Genomic DNA, 24,616 nt, shown 5'->3' with positions numbered 1-24,616 from the left:
CTTTTCTGAAGAAGGGTCTGGGCCCGAAACGTCAGCCTTCCTGCTCCTCTGATGCTGCTTGGCCTGCTGTGTTCATCCAGCTCTACACCCGGTTATCTCAGATTCTCCAGCATCTGCAGTTCCTACTATCTCTGAACTCAATATCTGTCTGTTCTTGTGACAGAGGCTTATGAGATTTCTCGCTCTTGCCTTTTAGATGCAACCTTGTTGGGGGGAGGTGATCCTTCTCTTAAGGTTTTGAGCAGTACACAATTTTCGCAACTCATTGCACTATAAACCTTTAATTGTTCTCAGTGTTTGTATTAGATGCACTGCAATAAATTACCTGCAATAAGCAGTGCGTTCACACCTATATCATGAAACTAGCATTTCACAACTTGACAGGAGGTGTTTGTAACTCAAGATCAATCAGTATGTATTTTACTTGTGTGTGGCAGAATTAAATATCTGGAGCTGCTGTGCAGACTAGCTCACTGGGAGATCAGAATTTAATGTAGCTGAACATAAATTATCTTATGCATTCGCACATCACAGGACCCGAGAAGAAAGTAAAAAGAAACACTATAATTAAGTGTCTGCTGATGTTTCTAAAACCACTCAAGCTTTTTTCCTGGAGTTTATGGCATCATCAAGATCAGTCAGTTGAAGGAGAGGTTATAAACATTTTTTAAGCTTTTCCTTTTACTTGTGTTAAATTTTAATTGCTGTCTAAGAGATGTCTGGTTACTGGGCAATCCAGGTTGTCTCTCAAGGACTAATGACCATCAATTTCTGTAACACTAAGCAAATTCAGGTTCAACCTAAATGAAAGGGTTTGGATTCACACAGGACCTTACCAGATCTCTCACATACCCCAAGGCATTTTGCAAAGAAATAACTTGCATTGATGTAGTCATTCTCACAACCTTGGGATATCCTGGAATTACTTTACAAAGTACTTGAAGTGCAGTCACTGTTGTCGTGTTGGGAAATGAGGCAGCCAATTTGAACACAGTAAGTTCTCACACAGTCAAAAGATGGTAACCAGACATTTCAGATAATTAGTGGTCAGGGTGCAGCGAAATCCCCTGATTTCTTTTCAGAACGGCAGCCACGGGGATCTTTTACATCTATTTAAGCAGGGACCTGGTTTAACTTCTGATAGGAATGACAGCACCTCAGCAGTGCAGCACTCCCTCTATATTGCAACAAGGTACCAGTCTAGATTACTCAACCCTGGTGTGGCGTTTGAACACATGAAATGGGAACATCCTCAGTAATTTTGTATTATATTGTTTCTGTGCTGATTTGCTTTGACAGGGACAGAAGTTCAAACCTAGTTTCTAGTACCAGACTCACAAGGACCCTCTAGCTTTTGTTCATCTTCTAATTCCCTATGTAGCCAAAGTTCAGGTAACAGCCTCTAATCTCAGCCAACAGCCTGTCCCAACAAAACTCACTGGTGTCAAAATCTGACATTCTTGTTTGTTGATCTCCCCGTGACCTTGCTCAATGTAATCTTTTGCCAACGCATCTATCCCACAAACCAGCCTGTAACCTCCAATATATTTTCCTGTAACCTTTTATATTTTGTCCTTTTGCACTTGCTCTCAGTGATGGGGCCATCATGCCTTATATCCTGGAATGTTCTGCCCAATAGCCTTCAGTTTCCCAATTTCCAAAAGCCTATTCAGAACCTCTCTCAACTGTTGCACCCTTACTTGCCTCCCTCAGTCCCTTTGACTGATGTCAATTCCATTCCAGAATGTGCTTTTGGGTATTTCATCATAGACTGAAATGAAAGTTATTGCATTGCTCCTCTTGTTATGTTTCATAGCAGAAAACAATCTCAACACTTAACGGGAACACACTGTAAATTACCTGAAAAATTAGAAATTTATTTTGAAAACATAGATGTGACAACCTTCCAAGGATTCCAGCTCTGTCCTTATCCCCCAAAACATAACCTAAATTTTGTTAAAAGAAAACTGTTTTTGAACATCTGTAGATGTGGGAAGGTTCTACCTTAACACAATCGTAAACTTAAAAAATGACAATGCAATTTTTTTTTACTGAAAATTAATACAAACTAGATTTCGTCCTGCGAGAGAAAGATATGGGTAATTAAGGACGTAATGAGTCTCCTATAAAAGACTCAGCAATGATAAATTGTCTCCTGAATAACTTGCCATTGCCTTCCCTGTTTTTTAAAACAAAGTACAGCCCTTCCCAGTTACATCAGACACTATTCCAAAGACATCAAGTTAAAAAGCCAGTTTTAATCGAGTCATACAACATGGAAACCAACCCTTTGGTTAACTCGTCCATGCCGACCAAGTTTCCCAAATTAAACTAGTCCCACTTGCCTGCGTTTGGCCCATATATTCCTCTAAACCTTTCCTACTCATGTACCTGTCCAAATGTCTTTTAAATGTTGTAACCGTACCTGCTGTGGAAAATGATTTGGCTTCCAGCAGCAAAAACATGGCTATACCCAGGCTGAAAATGTCATCTTCTCCTGTGCATAATAACTTCTGCAGTATTCGCTTTCTGATGTTTTCCCTGTGATTGTTCTGTCCTCTGTACCTGGGGTATCTGTCAGTATATTGCAAGATCAAGCGCAATCAACCACAAATACTTTCTAGCCACTGATTCACAAACTCAGCACTTCCACATGTCAGCTCTGATGAAGAGTCATCTAGACTTGAAATGTTAGCTTGCTTTCTCTCCATGAATGCTAGCTAACCCACTGTGATCTCCAGCAGTTTTTGTTTTCAGTACATATTCCAGCATCTGCAATAATTTGCTCCAACTTCCACATGTCAGTTGCCCTCCTGTGTGTTAGTTTTTCTTCTCTTTGTAGATGTGATTTCACTTCTAGGTCCTAAGTCAATCCTGTCTTTAATTAGATCGTCCTTTAATTGTGCAAATTCACAGGTTTCTGCAAGGTGAGTTAATGCTCTGGCATCATTCATACTTGGATCAAATGGAAACAAGTGACTTAAAAACAATGATACAGCAGATGTCAAAACATGAAAGGTCAAAAAGTTTGGAGTGGACATATGTGGAATATTGCATGTGTACCTACCGGGAGACTCTGTGTAGATTGCACATTCTCCCTGTGTCTGCGTGGGTTTCCTCTGGGTGCTCTGGTTTCCTTCCACAGTCCAAAGATGTGCAGGCTAGGTGGATTGGCCATGCTAAATTGCCCCGTAGTGTTCAGGGATGTGGAGATTAGGTGGGTTATAGGGGAATGTGTTGGTGTGGACTTGTTGGGCCAAAGGGTCTTTTTCCACACTGTAGGGATTCTATAAAATTCTATTAAAAAAATTAAAGCAATCAGTGTGCTATGTATAAACAATGTAGTGACACTACCTGCCAGTTAGTCTACAGCAGGTTTGAAAACTGCACAGAGAAATCAACTGGTTTGCTGTATTGTCTGCAATGTGTTTTACTGTTTGAAATCAACTAATACACAGACTTAGTCAATCCCTGGTGAGTGGTTTGTTATTAGATCAATATGACAGAAAGTAAAGGAAAATTCAACAATTACACAATGCCTGCCACAGAGATATAGGAGTGTAAATATAACTTTTGTTGAAACTCGCCTTTAAAGAAAAGCCAGAATGGCAGGTAGGAGTAGAAGTACTAACAGAGATAGTTGAAAAAAGATAGCTTCTGAGCAGGCATTTAAAAGACTAAAAAGGTAAATTGTAAGTTAACAGGAATGCCAGAGAATAAGGCCAAGCCTGATGTTCCTGCAACTGACTGTCAAATGGGATGTTCAGGAGCTCAGCATTAGAAGATCACAAAGCACACTCTCACGTACAAAGCCTGCAGAAATTAGTGGACCATTTTTGTAAATTAGAATTAAACTTAGGCATGGAAATAAAACTCAGGATACACGTTGCTTTGCAAAAGAAAGTCAAATCATACTTAAGGAAATCCTTTTAAGTTAGAGCTACAGAAACAAAGGCAGATTTGGAGTCAATCCACTGTAAAGAGTATTTAGGCTAGCCGTTGAGGTCAAGCTTCAAGGCTAGTCTAGTATTCAATTGCCTTTTGAATAATTCCAGATATTTTCCACCACTACCCTGTGCAGGTATTTCTAATTCTTATTTATCATACCACAATCATAGATAACAGCAACTCTGATGAAAAAGTTATGCGGGGCGGGGGGGAAATAAATAGATATTCCATTTATATTTTTCATTTTAAGCTTTATTATGTACAAGGAAACAAATAGTTTCTTTAAATATGCAATGTATTTTAGATAAGAGTTGCACACATGCTCGCCGAGCCAGTGGGCTTGGTTGCAAATGTTTCATGACCCTGCTAGGTACCATCATCAGTGCGCCTCTAGTGAAGCGTCAGTGTTCTGTGTCGCTTGTTATTTATATGCCTTGGTTCTGTTTCTCAGTGGTTTGTACACAGGGTCTCATTCAATGTGTTTGTTGATGGAGTTCCAGTTAGAATACCAGGCCTCCAGAAATTCCCCGGCGTGTCTCTTTTTGGCTTGTGCGATTATCGATGTGTTGTCCCAGTTGAATTCATGCCTCTCGTTGTCTGTGTGTAGTGAGACAAGTGAGAACTGGTCATGCCTCTTGATGGCTAGTTGGTGTTCATGTATCCGTATTGTCAATTTTCTTCCAGTTTGGTCTATTTAGTGTTTCTCACGGTCCTTGCATGGTATTGTGTATATTACACCGGTTTTACAGGTTTAGGGTATTGGATCCTTTATGTTCATCAGTAGCTGTCATAGGGTGGTTGTTGGTTTGTGGGCTACTCTGATACCTAGGGGTCTGTGTAGTCTTGTGGTCATCTCTGAAATGTCCTTGATGTACAGTAGGGTGATTAGTGATTCTGGTCCCGTTGTGTCTACCTGTTGTGGTCTGTCTCAAAGGTAACAGTGGATTGTGCTTTTCAGGTATCCATTCCTTTTGAAGACTCCAAATAGGTGCTCCTGTTCTGCTTTGTGTAGTTCGGGGTTGCTGCAATGTGTTGTGGCTCGTTTAAATAGTGTCCTGATGCAGCTCAGTTTGTGGGCATTGGGGTGTTTGCCAGTGTAATTGAGTATCTGGTCCGTTTGTGTGGTCTTTCTATATACGCTCGTCTGGAGCTCCCCGTTGTTTTTGCGTTCTACCATTATGTCCAGGAAGGGTAGTCAGTTGTTGTTCTCTTCTTCTTTTGTGCATTTTATCCTGGTGAGGATGTTTATGTGTTGGTGAGTTTCTTCTAGTTTTGTGTGTTTGATAATCACGAAGGTGTCATCTACATAATCGGATGCTGTCTGTTCTAACCTTTGCATTACTGCTTCTGCAATCAGTCCTGATATTGGGGATCCCATTGGTGTTCCATGAAGTTGTTTGTTTATGACATTGTTGAAGGTGAAGTGGGTTGTGAAGCACAGATCTAGTAGTTTCTTGGTGGTGTCTTCATTGATGTTGCTGGTGTCCTGGGGTGCCTGACTACTTGATTCATCCAGTAGTGTGACAATTGTCTCTTTGGCGAAGTTGATCTATCTGTATCTACCACTTCCTCTGGCAGTTTGTTCCATATATGCGCCAGCTTGTGTGTGAGAAAGTTGCCCTTAGGTCCCTTTTAAATCTTTCCCCTCTCACCTTAACCCTAACGCCCTTGAGTTTTGGTCTCCCCTACCCTGAGAAAAAGACCTTGGCTATTCACCCTAATCATTCCCCTCTGGATTTTATAAACATCTGCAAGGTCACTGCTCAGCCTCCAACATTCCAGGGAAAAAAGCCACAGCCTATCATGCTTATTTTTAGAACTCAAACCCTCCATTCCTGGCATCGTCGTGGTAAATCTTTTCGAAACCCTCTCCAGTTTAATAGTATCCTTCCTGTAATAGGACAACCTGAACTGCACAGTCCTTGCCTTTCCAAATACATGTAAATCCTGTCCATCAGAATCCCCTCCGACAACTTACCCACCACTGGCGTCAGGCTCACCTGGTCTACAGTTTCCTGGCTTTTCCTCACTACCTTTCCTAAACAATGGCATCATATTAGCCATCTTCCAGTTTTCCACCTTCTCACCTGCGGCTGTCCACGATACAAGTATCTTAGCAAGGGGCCCAGCAATCTGTTCCCGAGCTGCCAACTAAGTTCTGGGATACATCAGATCAAATCCCAGGGATTTAATCGCCCTTTCTGTGTTCTCCAATACCTCCTCTTCAGTAATACTGACACTTTTTAAAGACGTCACAATTAATTTCTCGAGGTTCTCTCGCTTCTATATCCTTTTTCATAGTAAATACTGACACAAAATATTCGTTCAATATCTCACCCATCTCTTGTGGTTCTACACACAGACAGCCTCATTGATCTTTAAGGGGCCCTATTCTCTCCTTAGTTACTCTTTTTGCCCTTAATTTAGTGGTAGAATCTCTCTGGATTCTCCTGAACTCTATTTGCTGAAGCTATCTCATGTCCCCTTTTTGCTCGCCTGATTTCTCTCAAGTATACTCCTAACGCCGTTATACACCTCTAGGCATTCACTGAATCCCAGCTGTCTATACTTGACATATATATCTTCTTCCTTTTCTTAACCAGAGCCTCAATTTTTCTAGTCATCCACTATTCCCTTCACCTACCAGCCCTGCCCGTCACACTAACAGGAACACACTATCTCTGGACTTTCATTATCTCAGTTTTGGAGGCATCCCACTTTCCAACTGTCCCCTTAGCCGCGAACAACCTCCCCCAACTAACTTTTCAAAGTTCCAGCCTAATATAGTTCTAAATTGGAGTAAGGCCAAGTTTGACAAACTTTAGTTCAGGTCTATCCTTTTGCATAACTATTTTAAAACTAATAGAATTGCGATCACCTGCCCCAAATCACTTCCCCACTGACACTTCAATTTACTTGCCCCTGCCTTATTTCCCAAGAGAAGGTTAAGTTTTGCTCTTTCTCTAGTAGATACATTCACATATTGAATAAGAAAATTTTCTTGTACACAATTACATTCTTTTTTTTTTTCTTCATTGATGGGATGAGGGCGTCACTGGCCAGGCAGCATTTATTGTCCATCCCTAATTACCCAGAGGGCTGTTAAGAGTCAACCACATTGCTGTGGGCCTGGAGTCACATGTAGGCCAGACCAGGTAAGGATGGCAGATTCCTTCCCTAAAGGACATTAGTGAATCAGATGGGTTTTCCCAACAGTTGACAATGGATTCACAGTCATCATTAGATTCTGAATTCCAGATATTTGTTGAATTCAAATTCCATCATCTGCCGTGGTCGGATTTGAACCCGGGTCCCCAGAACATTATCTGAGTCTCTGGATTAACAGTCCAGCGATAATACCACTAGGCTACTGCCACCCCTAGCCTTTAACACTATGGCCCCATCCAAGCCTTTAACGCTCTGGCAGTCCCAGTCTATGTTTGAAAAGTTAAAATTCCTTACCATTACAACCCTATTATTCTAACAGATATCTGAGATCTCCTTGTATGTTTGCTTCTCAATTTCCTGCTGACTGCTGGGGGCCGATAGTCCAATCCCAATAAAGTGATCATCCCTTTCCCACTTTTCGGTTCTACCCATATAACTTCACTGGACATCCTCCCAGGAGTATCCTCCCTGAGTACAACTGTAATGTTATCCTGAACCAAAAACGCCACTCCCCCTCCTCTTTTGCCCCCCTTTCTACCCTTCCTATAGCATCTATATCCCTGAACATTAAGCAACCAGTTCTGCCCCTCCCTGAGCCACGTTTCTGAGATAGCTATGATATTCCAGTCCCATGCTCCGAGTTTATCTGCCTTACCCCGTCAGGCCTCCTGTACTGAAATAAATGCAGTTTATTTATCAGTCTTACCTCATCTCTGTCATGCTCCTGCCTGCCTTGACTATTTAACTTGCTCCCCTTATCGACTGTTATCAGCCTCAGACTTGTCTCTTTTCTCACCATCCCTTTGGGTACATCCAAAAGCTGGTCTACTACTTATTTCTCTTGTGGCAAAATGAATGGTGTCTGCTGCCTGCAACTCTGGCCCTTATACATCCATTCAACTCTGATGATTTGAGTCTCAAGTTCGAGGCAGGGCTCCCTGATTTTGTTTTTCTTTATTCATTAATGGGATGAGGGCATCGCTGGCCAGGCAGCATTTACTGTCCATCCCTAATCCCAGAGGGCAGTTTACAGTCAACCACGTTGCTGTGGGTCTGGAATCACATGTAAGCCAGACCAGGTAAGGATGGTAGTTTCCTTCCTAAAAAAACATTAGTGAACCAGACAGGTTTTTCCGACAATTGACAGTGGATTCGTGATCAACAGTAGATTCTTAATTCCAGATATTTATTGAATTCAAATTCCACCATCTGGCATGGCAGGATTCAACCCGGCTCCCCAGAACATTATCTGCGTCTAATCACACAAATCATAGAATCCCTACAGTGTGGAAACAGGTCCTTCGGCCCAACAAGTCCACACCAACCCTCAGACATCCCAGACCCATTCCCCTATAACCCACCTAAACTATACATCTCTGAGCACTACGGAAATTTAGCATGTTCAATCCACCTAGCCTGCACACCTTTGGACTGTGGGAGGAAACCAGAGCACCCAGAGGAAACCCACGCAGACACGGGAGAATGTGCAAACTCCACACAGGCAGTCGCCCAAGGGTGGAATCGAACCTGGGTCCCTGTTGCTGTGAAGCAGCAGTGCTAACCACCGAGCCGGTCTCTGGATTAACAGTCCAGCAATAATACCACTAGGCCATCACCTCCCCATCACCATGGGCAAAACGTCACTGGCTCAACTAACCTGCAGCAAACAGCTAAAATTAGGTTCAAATATAGAGGCAAAGTTATTCCACTGGTAACAATTAGATCCTTAGCATTCTAGAAAGTGGCTTGGTTCTTCAGCAACAGAATTGGTTTCTAATTAACCCAATTCTGCATATGTAATTACCGTGATTAATTAATGCGTTACCACTAATAGCAAAACAATTATACGTCCCGCAGTTTATAACCATAGATTTGAGTTACTAATTTAAACACATGAAAGGTTGATTGTGCTGAAGACAGGTACTGCTTAATTCTCCCTCTGCGGTTCCCTGTGTCACTCAGGGGAAAGTACAAAACAGCAGCAAGCCAGGCAAAACGTACAGGTGGGGAGGGCATAGTCAACTGGTACAAATGTATGGCTGCACAGAAAAAAATGCAAAGTCTCTAAGTTCACGTGTTCAATTCAAAATGTTTTCTTGCAGGTCAAAATAACACACCTTCATCATGCAAAATACAGCGGTCAAAATAGCTGGGCACGACAGTCTGAATTTTACAGTTTCCGAGAGGAGGGCCCAAAGATGGGGCTGCCAAGTAAAATCACAGGAAGGTGCACCGGGTTAGCCCCCCAGCGTGATCCTATTCTGCAGCATTTTGACAACAGCGTGGCCAGAAGCAGGCAGTTTCCGTATTTAAAGGCCCAATTGGGGGGCAGTTTATGTTGGACCACTCAACTGGCAGCCACTGTAAAAAGCACCAGTGTCACGCATATCGACCCAATATCAGACCTCTGAACTGACAGTGAAGTCCTGGCCCAAGTGTTTCTGAAGAGGGAGGGAGCAGAGGAGATTTATCGGAGTGGGACCTGGGATTAGGAGGAGCGAGAGAAGTGTGACTGTTCCTGGAACGGGTGGGTGAGGTCTAATAAATGCGCGTTCAAAATCAGGAGTAATTATGATAGGATAGTTCTTTTAAAAAAAAACTTTACGTTTAGACCATGATCACCTGACATCCCGAAGTACTTTATAGCCAATTCTGAAATGTAGCCACTGCTGTAATGCAGAAGGAAATAACGCAATGACAAGATTGTTAGCAACCAGGCAAATCAGGTTTAAGGTAAGTGGCTTTAAAAAAAAAGCGGGACGAGAACTTTGTTATAATAGAAAATCAAGAAGCTGTCACAATCTGGATTGCACTCTCCCAATGAGTATTAGATGTAGATTCATTCGCAACTTCAAACAGTCATAGCCTTCGAATCATCAAGTAGTGCAGCATGGAAACAGACCCTTTGGTCCAAATCGTCCATGCTGACCAGATATCCTAAATAAATCTGAGATAACAAGGTGTAGAGTTTCTCCAGCATCGGCAGTTCCTACTAACTCCTAAGTTAATCTAGTCCCATTTGCCAGCATTTGGCCCATATCCCTCTAAACCCTTCCATTTCATATACACATCCAGATGCCTTTTAAATGTTATAATTGTACCAGCCTCCACATACACGCACCACCTTCTGTGTCAAAAAGTCACCCCATACATCCTTTTTATATCTTTCCCCTCTGAGCTTAAACCTATGCCCTCTAGTTTTGGACTCCCCTACCCTGGGGTAAAGATCTTTACTATTCACCCTATCCATACCCCTCATGATTTTATAAACTTCTGAGGTCACCCCTCAGCCTCCAATGTTCCACGGAAAATAGCCCCAGCCTATTGTGCCTCTCCCTATAAGCTCAAAGCCTCGACTAAAATTGGACAAATGCCGTGCTTGAAAATATATGTGGGGCAACAACATGGGGAATGACAGTACCATATGCACAATGGGCTGAATGGACTCTTTGTATTGTGTTACTTTTATGTTTAGTCAGTCTTCGACTAAGGCAGACAAACCACAAAAGGTCCCAGGGTTCAATACCAGGCCTGGGCTTAGTTGGCTAATCTCGACCTGGATGACCATAAAAGGTGCTAAGATGGACTTCAGCATCCTTGAGTTAGGACGGAGAGAGCTGGTTCGAGCTGCAGCTCCCAAGCTGGCAACCCCTGCCAGGTTGAGTGGACTTCCAAAAGGTAATTGGTGTCACTGGGACTGAATCCCAATGAGGATTTGAGCTGTTTGTCCAGGTACAGGGCTACTGGCTGACAAAACTGAACAAAAGCATTAACATCAGAAACATAAAATGCTTGAACAAATGGAATGGTTTCCATTTATGTTCACCAGATGATCCCTGGTATGTAGAGATTATCTTATGCACAAGGGTTAATCGGGTTGGACCTCTACTCATAGAAATTTAGAAGAATGGAATATAGGAAAGGGAGTAGGCCATTCAGCCCCTCGAGCCTGTTCCACCATTCAAAGAGATTGTGGCTGATCTGTGACCTAATTCCATATCCCTGCTTTGGCCCATATACTTTATACATTCGCTTAACAAAATTTTACGTGTCTCAGATTTAAAATAAACAACTGATTCAGCATCCACTGTTTCTTGTGGAAGACAGTTCCCAACGTCTACCACTCTGAGTACAGAAGTACTTTCTGACATTACTTCTGAATGGTCTGGTCCTAATTCTCAGACTGGAATCTACAATTAGTGGAAATAGTCTATCTACCCTGTGATCTCATTGAAGCAAACAGGATTCTTAAGTGGCTTGACAGGGTAAATGCGGAGAGGATGTCTCCCCTCATGGGAGAGTCTAGAACCAGAGGGCATAGTCTCAGTATAAAGGGGCATCAATTTAAGACTGAGATGAGGAGGAATTCCTTGTCTCAGAGGGTTGGGAGCCTTTGGAGTTCTTTGCTAAAGAGCTGTGGGGGCCGAGTGCTTGTGTACATTTAAGGCTGAGATAGATAGATTCTTGATCAGGAAAGTGAACACGAGGAAGGTCAGATCAGCCATGATCCTATTGAATGGCAGATCAGACTTAAAGGGTCGAACAGCCTAATCTGTTCCAATTTCATTTGGTCTGGTATGTTTTGGTGCTGGTTAGAACTGGTTGCAATCAACAAGACAACATGCAATAGTCATGCAGCAATACATAATAGCTATCCGTATAGTCCAAAAGCTCTTGCTGCTTTACACTTCAATTACTGCCTTACCACCAAGTCTGGAGTTCTCTTTACTTCAACTCAGCAACTCTTCACAGGACAGAGGAATTAAAGTGCCAACAAGGAGAGCAAATCTCCTAACTATAAAATTAGGCTGGCAAGCTAACAGGTATTTTTAGTTACTTTCCATGACCTAAAGGCACAAGTCATGAGTGTAAAGGAATATTCCTTGGTTTGAGGTTTGGTTCCACATTGAAGATCTCTCTTCAGGTAACTCAGACTCAAAGAAAATCAAACTCCAATGTTTGTTTGTTCTCCATACACAAAGACTATACAGAACCAAACTGCTTTAGTAACTATGAATGTACATAAAGATTTTCTAATGAATAAAGTATATTACTCATGAACTCGAGGCTCCCACCTATCGAAGAGGGACTTGGGGCTAACTCTAGCATGTTACTTCAAAATGCCTTTATTTACACCACAGTACATTCTCCAGTTCTAGCTAAGTATATCCCTCTTGTACAGTTGATTTTATCTCTCTTCTCAGACTCTTGTACATGACTGTATATATAATTATTCCAGCATCTCACACTTTACGTTTGCATTACTCTGTCCTCTCCACTTGCCTGGATGAGTGCAGCACCCATTCTCAAGAAACTGAACGTGATCCACAACAAAGCAGCCTGTTTCACTGTTACCTTAGCCACCACCTTTATACATTCACTATCTCCGCCACTGCACAGAGTGGCAGAGTGGATCATCTGCAGGAAATCACCAAGCCTCCTTCGGTAGTGTCCAAACCCACAACCTCCACCATCAAGAAGAACAAGAGCATCAGATGCATGGGAGCCTGCAAGTTGCCTCCGAGCCCAACTTGGAATTATATCGTTGTTCCTTCACGGTTGCTGGGTGAGATTTGCTGGAACTAACTGCCTGCCAGCACCAAGTGTGTTTACGCAAAATGGCTTGTAACAACTCAAAAAGGTGATTCGCCACCACCTTCTCAAGGGCATTATAAGGATGGTCAATAAATGCTGGCCTCACTTAAACCCCACGAATGAGGTAAAAATATGAAATGAAATATGTTGCCAGCTCTGGGACCAATTCAGATGCATTACATTTTTGCCTTGGAATGTGATTGTGTTCTGGTTTCAGCAAATCGAAGCCTTAGACCTGAATAAATCATAAATAAAGGGCATTGAAGAGAATGTCTTCTTGCCATTTAAATGTACTATCAAACTGCAATGATATTACATTAGTTGATGCTCCCACAGATTTTGTGCTACAGTACCAAGGCAGATCAAAACTCCATGTTAAATACAACTGACAGTGGACTATCCTTTGCAAGCCTGCCCCATCTGCACCACTAAAGCAAATTATTTCCTTTTGTCACATGGCTACTTGGGGTATGGTATGAACTGCCACATTGCCTACACAGCAACAGCGACCATTCTTCCAGTGACTGGAAGAACATACGTGACATCAAGTTTCTACATTGAGAGATTGCATCAATCATCTCTGGTTCCCACTTTTTCTGGAATCATTCACATTAAACACTCCAGTGCATGCTATTGCTTATCTGCTGGCTAATTTGCTTCTCATTAATGATTGATTGATTTAGTGTCCATTGAAAGTGTTTAGCTTGGCAGCCGTAAGCCTACCAAGAGCTATAAATGTAATCCTTTTAGCACATGTCTGATTCACATCTCCCTAGGCCACATAACTAATGGTCTGTAGTTAAAAGGATAAGAAATGGATCTAGCACCATCTAAGGTTATCATCAATTGCACAGTCTTAATTGATATTAAGTTTGTCTCACAGGAAACAGGCTAAGTTTTGCGTCCAATGCTAAATTTGCAATCTTTTCTTCGTAAGTGAAGTTTAATACAAGGTTATACAGTCATAGAGTCATGCAGTATGGAAACTCGTCCATACTGACCATGTTCCCAAACTAAACTAGACCCACTTGCCTGCATTTGACCCATTCATGTTTCTTGTTCATGAACTTATCCAAATGTCTTTTAAATGTTGTAACTACCTGCAAGCACCACTTCCTCTGGCAGTTCAGTTCACACACTAACTATTCTCTGCGTATAAAAGTAGTCCCTCACGTCCTTTTTAAATCTTCCTCCTCTCACCTTAAAAATATGCCCCCTTGTTTTGAACTCCCCCACCCTAGGGAAAAGACCCTTGCTGTTCACCTTATCTATGCCCCTCATGATTGTATAAAGCTCTATAAAGGTCACCCCTCAAGCTCCTACTCTCCAGTGAAAAAAGTCCTAGTCTATTTTTATAACTTAAACTCTCTATTCCCGGCAACATCTGAACCCTCTCCAATTTAATAACTTCCTTCCTTTAACAGAGCGACCAGAACTGCACACAGTAATCCAGAGGAGACCTTACCAGCATTCTGTGCAAGCTCAACATGATGTCACAACTCTCATACTCAAAGGTCTGAGCAATGAAGGCAAGTGCGCTAAATGCCTTCTTAACCACCCAGTCTACCTGTGACGCAAATTTCAAAGAATTATTTACCTGAACCCCTCGGTCACTGTTCTACAACACTACCCAAGGTATAAGTCCTGCCCTTGTTTATTTTACCCAATTGCACTACCTCGCATTTATCCAAATTAAACTTCCTTTTGCCACTCCTCAGCCCATTGACCCAACTGATCATGTTCCTTTTGTAATCTTAGATAATCTCCTTCACTGTTCATATACCACCAATTGACGAATCATGCCTCCAACATTCCCATCCAAATCTTTTATATAAATGGCAAACAAAAGTGGACCTAGTACTGATCGCTGTGGAACACCTCTGGTCACAGGCCTCCAGTCTGAAAAACAACCCACCACAACCACCCTCTGTCTCCTTTTGTTAAACCAATTTTGTACCCAATTGACAGGCTCACCCTGAATTCCATGTGATCTAACGTTACTAATTAGACTACCATGCAAAACCTTGTCAAAGGCTTTACTAAAGTTCAAATAAACAATGTCTACTGCACTGCCCTCATCAACCTTTTTTGTAACTTCCTCAAAAAACACAGTCAAGTCTGTGAGACACGATTTCCCATGCACAAAACCATGCTGACTATCCCTTGCCTCTCCAAATGTATGTAAATCCTATTTTTCAGAATCACCTCCAACAACTTACCCACCACTGATGACAGGCTCACAGATCTATAGTTCCCTGGCTTCTCCTTACAGACTTTCTTGAATAAAAGCACAACATTAGCCACCCTGCAGTCCTCCAGCACCTTGCCCGTGGTTATAGATGATACAAATATTTCTGCTAGGGTCCCTGCAATTTCCTCCCTAACCTCCCACACATTCAATCTGTTCACCAAGCTGGACAAGCGATTTTTCATTTATCCATTTCCCATTTCTCCAGTACAATAATAAAAATTCTAAATTTATCTTTTGCTTCACAAGTAGAATTGCTAAATCTCCTGTTATATTACAGGTTTCTTTTGGCTGAAACCAGTAATTTTATTCAAATTCTGAATTATTCAGCAAACATCTGATTTGAATTGGCACGTTGTATCATACTCGCACACAATGTGCCAAGTTGAGCTCACTAGAAGGAGCCAAACTCATGGTGTTAATCTATTCAAAGCCTTTTCAATTTAATGGGAAAAATAATCTTTTCTTCATCTTCCATCAGTTGGCTGAATTGCTACCTGTGATCCTCTGGGCTCAAATTCCATGTCAGGAACTTCATAATTTCATCGAATATTTCAGTGCGGTGCTTAGGAGTGCTGCATTGTCAGAGCTGCTGTCTTTTGAGACAGACATTAAACTGAAGCCTCAACTGCCTGTCAAGAAGGCTAAAGAGACTGCATGGCAATATTTGGAGAAGAGCAGACAGTGCCATCTAGCATCTTGCACAACGGTTGCAACCATTGACAAAAATTTAGTACCTGAATATTCTCACTACTGCTTGCGGGATCTGGTAAGTGCAAATTGCCTGCCAGTTTCAAAGTAATTGATTGGATGTCTCAAAGGATTCTACAACCAAAGGATGAGAAGGGTGCTATTTAATTGCAAGTTCTTTATTTGTACACATTATCCTTGGTACCCCGAGCTACATGGGACAGGATAATCTACTTGTTTAATGTTATCCTACCTCAAGAGGCTTTACCCATTTTCATGAGCTGGTTCATACTTGCACAGAATATGGGCATCACTGCCATATATCACTATTAGACAGCTGTTAAGAGTTAGAACCACAGGTCCCCTTAATACTGAAGCAAATCGGATCCAAAGTTGCATGCAAGAGCTGTTTTCTTTCAGGGCTCTTCTGGAGCAGTGGTAATGCCCCTACCTCTGGACAAGGAGGCCTGTGTTCAAGTCCTGCTCCAGAGATGAGTAGTAACATCTCTGAACAGACTGAGTAAAGATTTTTTTTTTTAAAAAGGCTGAAATATTTGGGCTTGTAGTGCAAGGGTAGTGCCCCTAACTCTGAGCCAGGAAGCCTGGTTTTAATTCCTACCTGTTCTAGAAGGGTGTAGTAACATCTCTGAACAGGCTGATTAGAAAATAAAAATTTGAATTCTTCCCCAGCAGATGGTTGCCTCTGGACAATAAGGGGTAAGTCATACAGGACTGAGATGAGGGAGAATTTCTTCACTCAGAGTTGTGAACCTGTGGAATTCTCTACCATAGAAAGCTTTTGGGGCCAGTTCATTAGATATATTCAAGAGGAAACTGGATGTGGCCCTTGCGGCTAAACGGGTCACGGGGTATGGAGAGAAAGCGGGAATGGGATACTGAGATTTTATGATCAGCCATGTTCATATTGAATGATGGTGTAGTCTTGAAGGGCCGAATGGCCTACTCCTGCTCCTTTTTTAATGCTTCTATGAGAGGGAAAGGGTCTAGAATGGAAAGGTGGAAACTGGTGTTTGTAATAAACTAAATGATAAGAAGAGCTGAATCCTTCACCAGAGTGTGGCTGGCTTCTAGATATGGACAAGGTCAAGAGAAGAAGCGTGCAAACTGATTCTCCTACTGATTGCTGCCTATTTCAAGATATGGATATTGGTCTATGAAGCAAGAGCCATTATATTCTCGGCACACTTCAGTTGACAACTCAGCTTTCGTACGTTGCATCAGGTGAGCAATGTCTCAATTTTGCTTCACATTTAATCAATGCCAACTTATTTTCCTTAGAGCAGAGAAGGAGAAGAGGAGATTTAACAGAACATTCAAACCTTTAAAAAGGGGGTTTTGATAGGACTGAAGAAGAAACAGCCTTCCCCAGCAGAAAGGGTGACAACCAAATGACACAGATTTAACTGGGAAAAGAAACCGAAACAAAAATGAGAACTTTTATCGGATTAACAGTTGAGATTTGGGATGTGGTGTCCAAGAAGTAGCAGATTTGGTAATAATTTTCACAATGGAATTAGCTGCACACTTGAAGGAGAAAAAAAAAAATCACATGAACAAGGAGAAAGGGCACAGAAGAATGACAAATTGGGCCATGCCCTCTTACAGCAATAACAAGCATCATGGGAAAACCGTCTTCTTCCGTGTCGCCTGATTTGACAAAGGTGCCTTACCTCTCTGGAGATTTCTAGATGTCGTGAAGCGAACTGCAGTCCTTGCTCATGGTTTCCGAGGGACACGTACGCGTTTCCTAGGCTCCAGCAGGCTCTCCCTTCACCAACCCTGGCCAAACAACAAAAAATAACATCTTGTCAGTTCCAAACGCTTGCTAACGGGCCCCCATTGTGCAGATCAGATTGGGCGATTCTATTGCTCTCCTGTCACATCCAAAGCATTTGAGTTATCAGAACCTGGTTTTCTCAGATGTTGTATAATTTTTTCAATATTTATTTTACAACTCCTCACAATCAAGTTTTTCACACTTAGAATCTTGACAGTACCCCTTTTTTGCTGTACAAAGATAACTCATATAAAACTCTTAGTAAATTTGAGGGAATTAACTGAAAAATAAGACCATAGGGCTGTTTTGATATTTGTATGTCCAATGCACTTTTCTATAGTTTAAAGGACGAAATGATGAGTATTGGATGCAGAACAGATTTAGAAGTTATAAGGATATGTACATCTGGATCCAAATAATATCACACAGGACATGAGGCATCAGGACCTCGAATGTCAAACTCAAAGTAAATGCCAAACAATATATTAAATTCTCTATTTTACTATGTGATTTGCAGTTCTGTTTAATCTAAGGAAACAAACTTTTCACAATATCTCTTGAAGACAAAACTGTATTGGGTACAGTCTGTGTAGGAATCAGTTTGCAGGTACAGCAATTAATTAAGAACGCTAATGGATTGTTACTGTTTATTACAGCAGGAATTGAACATACAAGTAGGAATGTGTCTGTCAAGTTATACAGCGCATTGGTGAGACCACAACTTGAATACTTGGATAGTTTAGATCTCCTTACTGAAGGAAGAATGCAAGTGTGTTGGGAGACAGTTTGGATGAAGTTTACCTGGAATGAGCAGGTTGTCTAACGAGGAAAGGTTGAACAGGCTGTGTTTTTCTGTCCACAGGAGTTTAGAAGAGTGTGGGGTGATTCAAGTGTACAATATCCTAACTATGTTGACAAGGTGGGCGTGGGGGAAAATGTTAGTTCTTGTGGGTCAGGTCAGAATTAAGGGTCTATCAGGGCTACATGAGAATGTGGAATTTACAACACAAACAGATCAGCCAAGATCTGATTGAATGGCAAAACAGGTTTGAAGGACCGAATGGCCTAATTCGTATGACCATATGTACACATGTTAATCTTGACTGCAGGCCAATCGAGTATCAAACTAGGGAAATATCATCAAATATGCAAATATGCAGCAGTTCAAGAAGGCAGCTCATCACCCTTTCTCACCTTTACAAGTAGGGACAGGCATTAACGGTTGGCTAGCCAGCAATGCCCACATCCCACAAATGAATTTTTAAAAAATATACAATCATTGGAGTTTTGAAGAACAAAAGGTAACTTTATTGAAACATACAAGATCCCTAAAGGATTAACAGGGTGGATGCCAAAAGGATGTTTCCCCTCATGGAGGGGGGGGGGATGTCTAGAACTGAGATCACAGTTTCAAAATAAGGGGATTCTCATTTAACACTGCCATGAGAAGGAGCATGTGCTGTAAAAGCACCACGAGTATTTGGAACTTGGCTCCACAGTGAGGAGTGGGGCTGAGTCACTGAAGATGTTCAAGGCTGCATTTAACAGATTTTTGACTGACAGGGGGACACACAAGAATTGAAGCCACAATCTGATCAGCAATGAACTTTCTAAATGGCAGAAGAAATTCAAGGGGCTGAATGGCCTATTCATGCTCCTTCTTCTGTGCTATCCTGGACCCTATGTGGTCTTTTGCAAAGAACAAGCTTAATGGTCTGAAAATCCTGCTCTTATTGAATATATCTTCAATTAATGTTGGTTTACCAGCAATTAGCAAAACCACCAGTTCAACCATTGCACCGGCAAGGATCAACTCCCCAAAGACTTCTCACCACCCACAAAGAAGACATCAGGAGTGTGATAATCCTCACTTGTCTGTCCCTTCCAGGACAAAGCAGACCAAACAACTGGTACCACATCCACAATGTTACGTGTTCACACGCTCCACCACCAGCGCACAGTGTCTGCAGTGAGCATCATTTACAAGCTGCAGTGGATTAACATACTAAAGCTTCTTGGACTGCATGATTCAAACATGCAAATTCTTCCACCTAGGAGAACAACGACTGCTAGAACTACTGCGATCTTCATTCCCCTTTCTGAGTTACACACCGCTCTCATCTTGAACCGTGTCACTATTCCTTCACCACTGTTGGGTCAAATTCCTGGAACTCACGTGGACACAGTAGCTTTGGAGGGCAACTCACCATACCCTTCTCAAGGGTAATTAGAGATGGGATGATAAATGCTGGCCTTACCCGAGACACCCATTTCCCATGAACACATTAAAAAAAGAACTTTAGATAGATTGCTAACCAACTGAAATCACAAATGATACAGTTTAATGCTGACGATAAAGTCCTTTTTCCAAGACGACTGGTAAAATGCTTGATGCAACAGACTGTCTGTTTGACTAATAGCAGTTGCATCACATGTAAATGACCTACCACGCTGTTAAGTTAGAGAATTTCTAATCAGCAATGACTTATTAGTCAGCCTTCTTAATCATACAACATCCCTGTCAAAAGAAAGGGCACTGAATTTCCAAGTGATCTCCATTGTCACACTTGTCACCTCTTAATACAATTATTGATGACAAGCAATTCAACATGCATGCACCCCATCCCATAGGATTAACCCCACTGATTCCATTGTCCTTAAACAAATCAAGTTGAAAAGGCTGCAGATTGCAAATATTCTGAAATCTTGAGGAAAGGAAGATATCTTCTTGGCACATTATTTGATACTTGGAAGAGGAAAGGAAGCTTAAGCTTGTGAATGCTGTTCAAAGTTCTATCCCGGCAATAATTACAAGTCACTCCTTTAATTTAAGTATAAAATTGTTCCCCTTACATGTCCTCATTTCTGCTTCTTTTCCAAAGACCAGCATCTTATGCCGATGATCAACACTTGGAGGCTTGGCCAACATGTCAAACAATTCAAATGAGTAATATATTCACAAGCGCACCTCATCACAGATTGATGGCATACTCTTGCTCCTAATTTGTATGTTCATAAGCAGACCAACACCTTCAAGTCTCCCAATAGGATATGGAATGCAACAGTGGGCCATGAGAGGAAATGTTGTCAACTGGATGCAATGCACAAAAAAATTAAGTTTGATTACCATTTAGCTTCCTCCACTCAGCCTGGATACATGCACTACTCATCCAGCCCCTCCCTTGTATTAAAAAAATTGCTCCTGGGAGCAGTGGGAACCTGGTTTAGGATCAATTCAAATTATATTGACTTGTCCGTTGACGAGAATTCAAAACCATGCTGAAACAGGAGATGAGATAGGTTATGGAAATTAAGTTAAAATTTAATTAAGACTAGACAGAGTCCAGGTGCCCACGGCGTCATCTGTTCCTCACATTTTCTGCATCCCTTGTCAAACCTGTCAACATCTATACATCCATATATGAATCATAAACCAGACCATGCAATTAAAAGAAAATAACAGATAATTGTCAATTTATTGATTATCTGTCACAGTGAACTGAATTACGTTGCCACGTGATTCATGACACTGTGCAGACGTCCGGTTATAGGACCAGATGGACAAGTTACAAGAATGAAGAAACTGCTGGGCTTCTTTGGAGACATCAAACTTCTCTCCTCACGGAAAGTTTCAACAGTGCTCGAAAACTGAATGGCAAAACCTAGGTATGATTTTATACTCACTCACAGTGATTTTGCTTTTCACCATTAAATGGAGACTGCCCGTTTTTATCCAAAACGCAGACAAAGTAGCTACTTTGGAAACTCAACTGTCACTTGCCAGTAGATTTATTTCAGAACTTTGAGCCTTGTGGTGTTCAATTTTCAATTTTGAGAACAAAGCAAACCTTAGAGCCTTTGATATTCATTGACAATTAACAGAAAGGATCAGGCAGTTAAGAAAGACACAGAAGCCGTACTTTCAAAACAACAAAGACAATCCTCTACCTATCATTAACGGATCCAACGCATCATCCTCCGACACTTCCGCCATCTGCAATCCGACCTCACCACCAAAGACATTTTTCCCACCCCACACTTATGTGCTTTCCGGAGGGACCACTCTCTCCGTGACTCCCTTGTCCGCTCCACACTCCCCACTAGCCCCACCAAACCCGGCACTTTTCCCTGCAACCACAGGAAGTGCTACACCTGCCCCTACACCTTCCCCCTCACCCCCATCCCAGGCCCCAAGAAGACCTACCACATCAAGCAGATGTTCACCTGCACATCTGCTAATGTGGTATACCGTACCCATTGTTCCCGTTGTGGGCTCCTCTACATCGGGGAAACCAAACGGAGGCTTGGGGACCGCTTTGTGGAACACCTACGCTCGGTTCACAACAAATAACTGCACGTCCCAGTCGCAAACCATTTCAACTCCCCCTCCTCTTCCTTGGATGACATGTCCATCCTGGGCCTCCTGCAGTACCACAACAATGCCACCTGAAGGTTGCAGGAACAGCATCTCATATTTCGCTTGGGAACCCGGCAGCCCAATGGTATCAATGTGGATTTCACAAGCTTCAAAATCTCCCCTCCCCCTACTGCATCCAAAAACCAGCCCAGCTCGTACCCGCCTCTGTAGCCTGTCCTCCCACCTCAAGCCCCACCCCCATCTCCTACCTTCTAGCCTCATCCCTCCTCCTTGACCTGTCCATCCTCCCTGGACTGACCTATCCCCTCCCTAACTCCCCACTCACCCTTACTGCCTCCAACCCCACCTCCTTGACCTGTCTGTCTCCTCTCCACCTATCTTCTCCTTTATCCATCCTCTATCCGCCTCCCCCTTTCTGCCTATTTATTTCAGAACCCCCTTCCCCTCCCCCATTTCTGATGAAGGGTCTAGGCCCGAAACGTCAGCCTTCCTGCTCCTCTGATGCTGCTTGGCCTGCTGTGTTCATCCAGCTCTACACCTTGTTATCTCTGATTCTCCAGCATCAGCAGTTCCTACTATCTCTCTCAAAGACAATCCATCATGTTTTCTAATTCCAAGATGAATTTCAAGTTACTCCAGACATCGAAGGAGCAATACAGATTTCTTTTTCATCTATAAAATCTAGTTATATCTGACAGCTACAATTTATTCCAATCTGATGGAACAATGAGCTTCAAGTTGGAAAATTTCCACACTTTCAAAGAAAATTGATTGAACTGGGTGAATTGCATCTAGAGATATCACTCAAACTCAGAAATCATAATAATTGTGGGCAGATAAGCCATGAAAACCCTCCTTTGGAAATCAGTAAGCACTTTGAAATGAACAGCATATATTTCAAGCTGGTGTAATGTGTGACAACAACACAATAGTTAAAACAATGTAGGAGTAAATTACTGCGGGTGCTGGAATCTCTACTGGAAACCACAGCGGGTTAGGCAGCATCTGTGGACAGAGAACAAACTAACATTTCGAGTCCAGATAACTCTTCATCAGAGCTCTGACGGTGGGTGTGAAGAGTGGGGGTCAGCCTTTGCTGTTCGTGACCCAAAATTTCAGCTTGTGACCTAGTTTGCTATACCAATGCCACCTTTGGGGAGTCCTGTCCAAGGGAATCTGTTCTGTATATAGATTGCTCCCTCACTGAAACAACATTTCCACAGATTGCGGAGACCAAAACAAAATTGACAATGACAAAAATATTCCATGAAACGAAACAACAGCCATGAGCAGGTCACTCACACAAAAGTTAAAAAAAAACTCTACCTGTCATTAAGTTCCTGGGCAATTGAGAGATGTTTAAGGTGGTAGTCGATGGCTTTCTCATAGTCCTGCAGCAGTGTGTAAGTGTTACCAAGGCTGTAACAAGTCTGAGCTTCGACAGCTTGGTCCTTGAGCTGTCTGGATATCTGAAGTGTTTTCCTGCAGAAAGTAATGCAAATGGTCTCTGATACATACACATCAAAATGAACTATAATAGTACAAGACAACAGCTCATCACCATCTTCTCAAGGACAGTGCAGGATCAGCAACAAATACCAGTAACATTTACATCACAAAGGCAATGTATTTTTCAAAAGCAAGAAAACCAAAAGAAAAATATCCTTTCTAAAATGATTCCCAAGCCAAAATTGAGCACTTGATTAGTCAACAACATGAAACATTAACCCCACTACCAAACATGCTGCCAAACATTCTAGGTTTGTTCAACAATAACCATTTCTAGTTTAGTTTTGCAGTAATTTGCTTTTCTGTCGAAGCAGTTTTTAAATCAGATGGAATCATTTACATTAAATGTCATTGACCCCCAGTTCCATTCATTCTCTCTCCTATCATCGTTGCTCAGGCATGTCACCAACCCGCTGTCATTCCTCCTCTCGACATTACCAGTTCAAGGTAAAGTCACCATAGTCTCATGACACCATAGGGCTGCTCTCTGATTAGAGAGACACGACTGGCAGTGGTTTAACCCAAACGTCACCACACTCAAGTGTGGGGAGAAGCTGAGATGGAGATTCCTTAGTGGTAATCTCAGCCAGTGCGGGAATTGAACCCATACGGTATCGCAAACCAGTTCAGCAACTGAGCTAACTGACCCTCAATGTACAAGCATCAGGAAAGGCTGAAAAAAATGGGGCATCTTCGACTGGAACAGAGAAGATTGTGCAGTGATCTAGCTGATATCTTCAAAAGTACATTGGCGTGGATGCTAATAGAAGTTTCCAATTGAGAGCAAGATCTTGCAAGAGCAAGCATCTCCACTGACCAGTTACAGAATGGATGCATAAGCACCTCCTATCCTGTAATCCCAAGATTTGTGCATTCTTGACAACTATTTCTTGCCCTTCCCTGATTCTTAATGCTCCCTTTTAGACAGACTCACCATCAGAATGTTAGGTCCCAGCTCAGGAATTCTCTTCCTTACATTCGCCCTTTCTCTAGCTATCTCTTCAACCTGAATAAACTCCTTAAAACCTGTGACTCTGAGCTAAGTTTTGGATGTCTAGATTAACATCTCCTTATGTTGTCAGAATTCAAATCTGACTAACTATCCTACAATACACTTGGGAACACTCATGCCCAAAGAGCTGTATAAATGCATGTTCTTTATTCCTTTGTGGGATGTGGGCATCATTGAGAAGATCAGTATTTGGTGCCAATCCCCAATTGTCCTTGAATTGAGGGACTTGTTAGGGCCATTTCAGGAGAAGTTAAGAGTCAACTATATTTC

At 42.1% G+C, this 24,616-nt stretch overlaps 1 protein-coding gene across 6 annotated transcripts in view; it reads right to left on the bottom strand.

Moving 5' to 3' along the window:
• The window catches only part of gpsm1b (G protein signaling modulator 1b), a 229,250-nt gene that overhangs the window by 92,994 nt on the left and 111,640 nt on the right, over window positions 1-24,616 (bottom strand). For all 6 annotated transcript variants that reach the window (XM_048613487.1, XM_048613486.1, XM_048613488.1 and 3 more), the window contains 2 exons: window positions 23,152-23,307; window positions 17,341-17,449 (listed from right to left, as the gene is read on the bottom strand). In XM_048613487.1, the coding sequence (XP_048469444.1) occupies window positions 17,341-17,449; window positions 23,152-23,307 (265 nt within the window). The remainder of the gene's footprint in view (window positions 1-17,340; window positions 17,450-23,151; window positions 23,308-24,616) is intronic.

The sequence above is a fragment of the Rhincodon typus genome, chromosome 28, assembly GCF_021869965.1.
Source record: "Rhincodon typus isolate 14 chromosome 28, sRhiTyp1.1, whole genome shotgun sequence".
Taxonomy (NCBI): domain Eukaryota; kingdom Metazoa; phylum Chordata; class Chondrichthyes; order Orectolobiformes; family Rhincodontidae; genus Rhincodon; species Rhincodon typus.
The sequence above is the reverse complement of the archived record's forward strand: the minus strand, read 5'-3'. Positions and strand labels throughout refer to the sequence as shown.